At 35.5% G+C, this 10,173-nt stretch overlaps 1 protein-coding gene across 3 annotated transcripts in view; it reads right to left on the bottom strand.

The window, feature by feature from the left end:
• The window catches only part of IFT88 (intraflagellar transport 88), a 122,888-nt gene that overhangs the window by 67,633 nt on the left and 45,082 nt on the right, over positions 1-10,173 (bottom strand). For all 3 annotated transcript variants that reach the window (XM_012809491.2, XM_023517246.1, XM_023517247.1), the window contains 2 exons: positions 9,584-9,670; positions 2,345-2,444 (listed from right to left, as the gene is read on the bottom strand). In XM_012809491.2, coding sequence (XP_012664945.1) covers positions 2,345-2,444; positions 9,584-9,670 — 187 coding nt within the window. The remainder of the gene's footprint in view (positions 1-2,344; positions 2,445-9,583; positions 9,671-10,173) is intronic.

The raw sequence follows: 10,173 nt of genomic DNA, 5'->3' as shown, positions 1-10,173 counted from the left end.
TGTGATGATAAATGAAAGGATATTAGACAGAAAGATAGTTTGAAGAGTGTTTTTCAATTGCTTGGTAAACACTAAAAAATTAAGTAGATTAATATATGCAGTGGGACCATTCCATGGTATTGCATTATAGTAATCATAAAATTATTTCATGATGCTGTAGTTGCTTTTTCCTATTCTCATATTCTTTAAGTTGATGGGGTTCTCCCCACTCCCTTGGTTAGTTCCTTCTGTTGTCTCCCAGACGAGAGAAAGATCCTTAGATAGGAAGAGAAACTGAAAGCACAGGCTTGGGACAAGATGTTGGAAATACATGGTGGTTTTCTCTAACACTTGATCTTTGGGTCTAACCAGGAAGAACCGAGCTGAAACATAAGACATTAACCACTAGAGTTACAGTAGAGGACATCAAGTTTCATTGTGTTCACTTTCTTTTGCTGCTCCCTCATTTTCTTACAGCTGTCTAAGCCTCCTGATCACATACCAGCTCTGTGGCACCCGAGAGACTACTGAAGGGGAGCACCCTCCACCTGCACCCAAAGCAGCAAAGTAGCAGGGCCAGTGAGACAGACATCTACAGGGTTAAAAAAACCATGTCGGGCAAAGAGAACCTCTTATTTCCAATGACACATCAATGAGAATACACATATAAGGTCTGACAATTAAGTTTGTAAACTCATCCTAGACAAAAAAGTGCTACAAACCTCAATGCTGAATGTTGTAACTTTCAAAGTATTCCCCTTGGGAAGAAATGAACCTTGTCTATTTTTCAAAGCAAATTTGTAACTCTTTTTCTGGAATGGCCAGCACAGCTGCCATCACATTACCCTTGATGTCTTAAATGTCATCAAAATATTTTCCTTTCAATATTTCCTTTCTCTTTGGGCAAAGAAAAAAGTCATTAGGGGACAGATCAGGTGAGTAGGGAGAGTATTCCAATATACTTATTTGTTTGCTGGCTAAAAGCTCCCTCACAAGACAATGCTACATGAGCTGGTGCACTATCACAATACAAGGTCCTGAGTTGTTGGCAAAATGTTCAGGTAATTTTTATTTAACTTTTTCACACAGCATTTCAGCACTTCCAAATAGTAAACCTGCTTAACTGTTTGTCCAGTTGATATAAATTCATAATGAACAATCCCTCTGTTATCAAAAATGGCTAGCAGCAACATCATTTTGATTCTTGATTTGGATTGACGGATATTGGAAATTCCTTGGTTGTGGAAAATTGATTGACTTCCATTGTGGACTTTGACACTTTGTTTCAGGGTCATATTGGCACACCCATGTTTCATCACCAGTGATAACATGGAACAAAATATTATCTTTACCTCTTCTAAAAGGTCTTGGCAAACTGACTCTTCTTTGCTTTTGTTCACTGGTGAGCTCCTTTGGAACCACTTTCAAACACTTTTCTCATGCCAAGATTTTCAGTTAAGATTTTCTCATTTTTCTACAAATCTTTACTTGGTCTGCTATGCTTCTCACAGTCAGCTGATGATTCTGACACACAATTTGATGAATTTTTCCAATGTTTTCATCAGTCCTGCTCATTACCAGCCACCCTGACCTGTCTTCATCAGTGATGCTTTCTCTTCCCTCAGAAGTGTCTAGACAGAATACTGTTGTCTTCTTCATGACATTATCCCCATAAACTTGGACTAACATGTCCCTGATTTCACTTCCACTCTTGCCAAGTTTAACAAGAAATTTAATGTTTGTTCATTGCTCTACTTTAAGCTCTAGCATCCTGGTGGCAGCACACAAAAACATGCAACAACAATAATGAACACCACTTAGCAAGATACCACTAAACATCTACATGAACACAGCTATGAGACATTGGCATACCAAGGTTATGAAACCTTACCAAGTTATTTGTATAGAGCTGCCAATATAAGGGCATGGTGGCATTTGCAAACTTAATTGTCAGATCTTGTAAAATAGACAAGAGGCAAGTGGCTTGGTGCAAACAGCAGGATGGGTACACATCAGGCTACTCTTCCAGCTCCTATCCTTCCTTGTTCTCCATGCACAATAATCCTAATCCTTATTGCTTTGGGGAACAGTTTGAAAATCTGGAAACTTAATTTCCGGACTAAAATATGGTTTGGTAATTTAGCAACCATGATATACAAAGAAAGCATTTACATTATAAGAAATAGACCAAACACATAAAAATCAATAAAAGTTTAGAACTATATTAATGGAAATTATGTTAAAAATAATATTATCCAACTTTAGAATAATCAAAGAAAACATTATTCTAGAAAGCATTTCCCTATTTTTATTGCTTTTATCTATTAAGACATAAAATTCCATCTAAAAGTTTTTAAAAACTTACTTGGTTAAAGTCCTTTTGTCTCAAGTATGTAATTGCTTTATTTATTTCCAGATCATTGGCTAGCTCTACATATTGAGACGCTTTCACTACTTCTACACACCTATAAAAAAAAGCATAAAAAGGTTATTTGAATATGTTTTAGTATATTCATGTTGTTGATCTTTTTAAATATGACATTTCAAAGGTTTTTTTTTTGGAGACAGAGTGACTTGTCGCCCTAGGTAGAATGCCATGGCGTCACAGCTCATACCGACCTCACCTCAAACTCGTGGGCTTCAGTGATTCTCTTACCTCAGCCTCCCAAGTAGCTGGGACTTCAGGCACCCCCCACAATGCCCGGCTATTTTCAAAGGGTTTTTAAATGGTCCCTAGTGCTCTATGAGGTTAAGCATGTGGTTTCTTCTAAGACAGGCTTTAAGTTACTGAAGTCTTCAGTTCTAAACTAATTTCCTTACCCAACTTCTCAGCAGCCTACTGTCAGTTATAATTATTTGTGGTATTTTAAATAAAAATTGGGTTTATATGTTGTTAGTATATGTTTTGGTATATTCATGTTGATATATACATTCTCAGTTTTTAATATACTAAAAAAATTTCATTTTGTGACAGGTGACATTGTTTATATTTTTTCACCTCTTAAACGCTCTTACGGAAGAAAAATTCTATAGAAGTTATAGAAGACATTCAATTCTTTGTGTCCCAGTTTGAACTATTGTAGATCTGTTTATCAAAGAATAGAACATTTACTTTTTGCTATATGTCAGGAATTGTGCTAATTGCTTTATAAGTGCATTGAATTTTCACAAAATGCCACAAAGCACTGAGCCAGGAGCTCTGAGACTAAATGTGTATTTCTTTTTTCTTTTCTTAGAAACAGAATCTCACTTTGTCACCCTCGGTAGAGTGCTGTAGTGTCACAACTCACAGCAACCTCCAGCTCTTGGGCTTAGGCAATTCTCTTGCCTCAGCCTCCTGAGTAGCTGGGATTACAGGTGCCCACCACAACGCCCAGCCTCAAACTCTTGGGCTCAAGCGATCCTCTGGGCTCAGCCTCCTGAATAACTAGGACTATAGGTGGCCACCACAATGCAAGCTAGTTTTTCTATTTTTAGTAGAGATGGGGGGTGGGGTCTCACTCTTTCTCAGGCTTGTCTTGAGCTCCTGAGCTTAAACAACCCACCCTCCTCAACCTTCCAGAGTGCTAGGATTATAGGTGTGGTTTCAAAGAGTTGAAATCATTCGTGAACATCCTTTATCACAATGAAATTAAACTAGAAGTTGAAAATGAAAAGATAATAAAAAAATACCCAACTTCTTGGAAATTAAGCAATATAGCAGGATACAAAGTCTATACCTAAAATTTCATTTTTCTGTCTGTTACCAATGAATAACCCAGAAAGGATATTAAGAACACAATTCCATTTACAATACCATCAAAAAGAATAAAATAATAAGGAATAAAGACAACCAAATAAAAATGATAAATATTACAAAATATTGCTGAAAGACATTTTTAAAAACATACATAAATGGAAACACATCCCATGTTTATGGACTGGAAGACTTCTTATTGTCAAGGTATCAATACTATCCATGTAATCTATGAATTCAATGCACACTATATCAAAATCCTAATGACCTGTTTTTACAGATATAAAAAAAAATCCTAAAATCAATATGCAATTTCAAGGAACCCCAAATAGCCAAATCAGTCTTGAGAAACAAGAGGAAAGTAAGTACTCACATCACTATTCAATACTACTAGAAAGCTACAGTAGTCAAAATAGTGTGATAGTAGTATAAAGAAACATAGACCAAGAGCATAATAGAGAGCCCCACACCCCTTCCCCCCAAATCCTTGCTTATGTACTTAAATGATTTTTGACAAGTATGCAAAGATCATTCAGTGAGGAAATGAAAAAATCTTTTTGGCAAATTGTTTTGGGAAAACCAGCTATCCTGCTGTTGAAAGAACAAAGCTGAATGCTTGCTTTATAGAAAAATAACTCAAAAAGACCTAAATTTAAAATCTAAAACTTTGAAACTCTTAGAAGAAAATAAAGCAAAATCTTCATGACTATATTTGGCAATGCTTTCTTGGATATGACACTAAAGGTGCAAACAACAAAAGAAAAAATGGACAAAGTACATCGCATAAAAAAAATGTCTTTGAGATAGGATCTTGTTTTATTACCCGGGCTAGGGTGTTATAAGGTCATCATATCTCACTGCAACCTCCTGTGCTCAAGTGATCTGCTTGTCTTAGCAGCCCAAGTAGCTAGATGGGACTATAGGTGTGCACTATCATATCCAGCTAACTTTTCTGTTATTTGTAGAAACCAGATCTTGCTATGTTGCTCAAGCTGGTCTTGAACTCCTGATCTCTAGTTATCTCCTTACCTCAGTCTCACAAAGTACTAGGATTACAGGCGTGAAACACCATCCCCAGCCATCATGAAAATTTAAGAACTTTGTGTATCAAAAGAACTATCCACAGGATAAAAAGGTACAGAATGGGAGAAAATGTTTGCAAATCATATATTTGATAAGAGATTAATATCCAGAATATATACAGAACTCTTAAAATTCAACGATCTAATTCAAAAATGGCAAAAGACTTGAATTTCTCTAAAGAAGTAGACAAATGACTAATAAACACATGAAAGGATGCTCAACAGCATCCTTCCCTAATCTCAGGGAAGTCTATTTCAAAACCACAATGAAATACCACCCCACACCATTAAGATGGCTACTATCAAAAAACCAGAAAATAACAAGTATTGGATATGGAATAATTGGAACCCTTTAGGCACTGTTAGTGGGAATGCACAGTGGTGCAACCACCGTACAAAAAGTATAGTGGTTCTGCAAAAACTACAAATAGAACTACCTTATGATCCAGTAGTTCCATTTCTCAGTATATATCTAAAAGAACTGAAAGCAAGTCTTGAAAAGGTAAGTGTCATAGCAGCATTATTCACAGTAGCAACCCAAATGTCCATTGATAGATAAATGGGTAAGCAAAATATGGTATATCCATATGAAATATTTTTTCAGCTTTAAAAAGAAAGGAAATTCGGATATAAGCCATACCATGAATGAACCTTGAAGATACTATTCTAAGTGAAAACAGCCAGTCATGAATAGAAAAATTCTGAGAATACTGTAAAATTTGATAAAAATATCTACAAAAATATAGCAAATATAACCCTTAATGATAAATTGTTAAAAGCTTTGCTCCATGAGACCAGAAACAAAACAAAAATACCTACTATATGACCACTTCTACTCAGCACTGAACTGGATGTCTTAGTGCAATAAACCAAGAAAACAAAAAAGAGCATAAAGATTGGAGAAGAAGAAATAAAACTGTCATGATTTATAAATGGAACAAATGTGTATGTAGATATTTCAGAAAAATCTGGAAATATCCATTCAAGTTAATAAGTTAATTTATGAAGGCCACTATGTAAAAAATAAATATATAAAAATCAACTATATAAATATATACCAGCAAAACACAAGTAGAAAATTAAATTTAAAAACTATACCCCTTATAATATAACCAAAAAGCATCAAATACTTAGGAATAAATATAACAAAAGATATGCAGATCTCTCAACATAAAACTATAACCTATTATTAAAAGAAATTAAGAAGACCTAAAAAATGGAACATATACCATTATTCAGATTGGAAGACTCAATGATTTAAAAAGGTCAATTTTCCCCACCATGATCTATAGATTTCAATGAAATCCCAACTAATCTCCCATCAGGTCAAGACAATGAAAAGACAAACGACAGACTGGGAGAAAATATAAAAGACATATATGATACAGAACTATTATCTAAAATATATAAAGAGCTCTTAAAACTAATAGAAAACAAAAAACATTTTGTATTAGGCAAAAAATCTGAACACTCTAAAGAAGATATCCAGGTGGCAAATAAATATATGAAAAGATGCTCAACATCATAGTTCACTAAAGAATTGTAAATTAAAACAATAATGAGATACTGTTACACACTTAAAAGACAAAAACTCAAAATACTGACATTGGCAAATGGTGGTGGGGATATGGAGTAACAGAAATTCTCCTTCACTGAAATACAAAATGGCATAGCCTCATTACTGCATTGGAACTAATTGACCAGCATTCCTGCACAAATGGAAGTGAAACTCAAAAAAAATCAAGCAGGTGGGAGAGGAGAGGAAGGGATGGATGAAATAATACCCCACGGGTACAGTGCATACTATCTGGATAGTGGATACACTTATAACTTTGACTTAAGCAGTACAAAGGCAATCAATGTAACCAAAACATTTATACCCCTGTAATATCCTAAAATTTTAATAGAAGAACAACTATGAAGAGAGTATGTAAATGCTGTTACATTATACACTTACATTTTTGTTTTCTAAGTGTCTGTATTACCTATTCTATATATATTATATTCCAAGTACACTGCAATGCAATGTATACATTATATATATTTATAATGTAATATAATGAATATTTTACATTATATCCCATTTTCAAACAAAAAAAATGGTACAGCTACTTTGGAAGACAGTTTGGCAATTTCTTACAAAACTAAACATTCTTTTTTTTTTTTGAGACAGAGCCTCAAGCTGTTCCCCTGGGTAGAGTACCATGGCATCACAGCTCACAGCAACCTCCAACTCCTGGGCTTAAGCAAGTCTCCCGCCTTCGCCTCCCAAGTAGCTGGGACCACAGGCGCCCATCACAACGCCCAGCTATTTTTTGGTTGTAGCCATCATTGTTGTTTGGCGGGCCTGGGCTGGATTCGAACCCACCACCTTAGGTGAATGTGGCTGGTGCCTCAGCTACTTGAGCCACAGGCGCCAAGTCAAAACTAAACATTCTTATACAATACAGCAACCACGCTCCTTGGTATTCATCCATAGAGTTGAAAACTTACGTTCATACAAAAACTTACACATTAATGTTTATAACAGCTTTATTCATAATTGTCAAAATTTACATGCAACCAAGATATCCCAGTAGGTAAACATTCATACAATGGAATACCTACTATTTAGCACTAAAGAAACAAAACTAAATGAAGGAAACTTAAAGACATATAGGTTGCCCTTGCCAGATCCAAAAATATGAAACCCCAAATGCTTCAAAATCTGAGCACTTTGGATTTCCAGATTAGGGATACTCAACTGGTAAGTACATTACAAATACTCCATAATCCAAAATCCAAAACTTTGTGGTTCCAAAGCATTTCATTTAAAGGATACAACCTACATTATTAAGTGAAAGAAGCCAATCTGAAAAGGCTATTTGACCCACTGGAAAAGGTAGAACTATTGAATCTGTAGAAAGATCAGTGGTTGCCAAGTGTTTGGGAGAAGGAGGGATGAAAAGGTAGAGCACAGATGATTTTTACAGCAGTGAAACTATTCTGTAAGAAGCTATAATTGTGGATACAGGGCATTACGTGTTTGTCAAAACCCACATAATGTGTAAGACAAAGAGAGAATCCTAATATAAACTATGGACTTTTTGGTGATAAAGAGGCATCAATGTTGGTTCACTGATTGTAACTAATGTACTACATAGGGGCATAATATGGGTGAAGGAGACTGTGGATAGGAGTGGGAGAAGTATTCTGCTCAATTACACTGTGAACCTAAACTGCTTTTAAAAATTAACTCTGTCAGGCTGGGTGTGAATGGCTCGCGCCTGCAGTCTCAACTACTAAGTAGGCTGATGTAGAATAATTGCTTCAGCCCAGAAGTTTGAGGTTGCAGTGAGCTCTGATGACGCCACTGCACTCAAACTGGAATAACTGTCAAAAAAAAAAAAAAGAGGGAAGAAGGAATGAAGGAAGATCTGTTAATTTTTTTTCAATCCTATTGGGGTTTTGTGGTAAAAACTGACAAATTGATTCTAAAATGTATATGGAAATGACAAGGACCAGGAACAGTTAAGACAATGCACAAGAACAAAGTTGAAGGACTTACACACCTTTCCTAGTCTATTTAGGCTGCTATAACAAAATACCATAAACTAGGTAGCTTATAATCAACAAATTTATTTCTCATAGTTTTGGAGGCTAGGAAGTCCAAGATCAAGGCCTCAACCGATTTGGTGTCTTTTCTTTCCTTTTCTCTTTGATAGGGCTATCCAAAGCCCTGCTGAGGGTTTGCTTTCTGGTTCACACAACAGTGCTTTTTGCTGTGTCCTCACATAGTGTAAGGGTAGCTTTCTTGAGTCTCTTAGTATAGGGGCACTAATCCCATTAATAAGGGTTCCATTTCCATGACCTAATCACCATCCCATTAAAAATTGGCCAAGAGACATGAACAGTAGCTTTTCTCATGAGGACAAGTGGCAAACACATTAAAAAATACTCATCATCACCAACCATCAGAGAAATGCAAAAAAAAAAAAACCACCTTGAGATATCATCTAACCCCAGTGAGAACAGTTCACATCACAAGGTCCCAGAGCTGCAGACACTGGCGTGGGTATAGAGAGAAGGAAATACTCCTCCACTGTTGGTGACACTACAAACTAGTACAGCCTCTGTGGAAAGAAGCATAGGGATTCCTCAAAGAACTAAAAACATAGACCTACTATTTGATCCTGTAATCCTATTACTAGGTTATCTACCCAAAACAAAAAAAGTCATTTTACCATAAGGACATCTGCACTTGAATGTTTATAGAAACACTACTCAAAATTGCAAAAATGTGGAAACTACCCAGGTGCCCATCAACACATGAATGGACTGTGGTATACCATGGAATACTATTCAGCCATAAAAAGATGGAGATTTTCTATCTTTTGTAACAACCGGGATGGATCTGGAGAATATTCTCCTAAATAAAGCATCACAAGAATGGAAAAACAAGCACCACACAACTCAGTACTTAATTAGAAACAACAGATTAACAACTACATGCTCACATGAAAGAAAAACTAAATTAAATTCAAGTAAAGGGAGTAGAGGGGTTGAGTAAATTCCCGCCCAGTGGGTAAATTGCATGGATATATTGCATACTTCCTGAGTGAAGGACACTACCACCCGGACTTTAACCTCACAAAGGAAACCATGTAACTAAATCATATGTACCCCAATATTAATCTGAAATTGAAAAAAAATTATTCAGTTTTCTAATGATATTAATTTTAACTCAAAAATATAAATTATGAAAATACCACATCCACGAAGTTTTATTGAATTTCTTCTCTCTTACCAGTCATAACCTACAGCAAAAGATGTTTCAATTACAGGAGCAATGAGTTTTGCAGCTGTCATGATGTATTTTTCTGCCATGGCTTTCCTATAGCAAACAAACAAAAAAACTTATATTTAAAAATGTAGTGTAAAAGTAGTTTGGATTTATTTTATAAATTTAAGTGTAAACATTACCTATTAAAGTTAACATACCACAAAAACCTATTAAATGATGGACTGGAAATCTACTTATAAGTCAGGCCATGTCCAGGAAATGTGATTAACAAGCCATGACTGCTTTCTGGGTCAACAATGGTCTTATCTTTTCTTTTTTTGCTTTATGATGACTTCTACAAACTGAAGAAAGAGACACTGGAGAAAAACATGCTCTGCATTAGAAGCTGCATAGCCTGCACTGTGGGCATCAAAGTAGAGTGAAATGGCCACTGAAAAAATAGGGTGTGGTAAATAGTAAAACTGAATTACTATTACACATGTTGCTTTGGTATGTGGTATATATATATCCATCTATTCACCTATACATATGTGTGTGCATACGTATCTACTGTGTACATATTATAAAATGTGCATCTTCACCATTACTGAAAA

Source organism: Otolemur garnettii, unplaced genomic scaffold, assembly GCF_000181295.1.
Source record: "Otolemur garnettii isolate 467f Iridium unplaced genomic scaffold, OtoGar3 scaffold00106, whole genome shotgun sequence".
NCBI lineage: Eukaryota > Metazoa > Chordata > Mammalia > Primates > Galagidae > Otolemur > Otolemur garnettii.
Note: the sequence above shows the minus strand (reverse complement) of the source record. Positions and strands in the feature narration are given on the sequence as shown.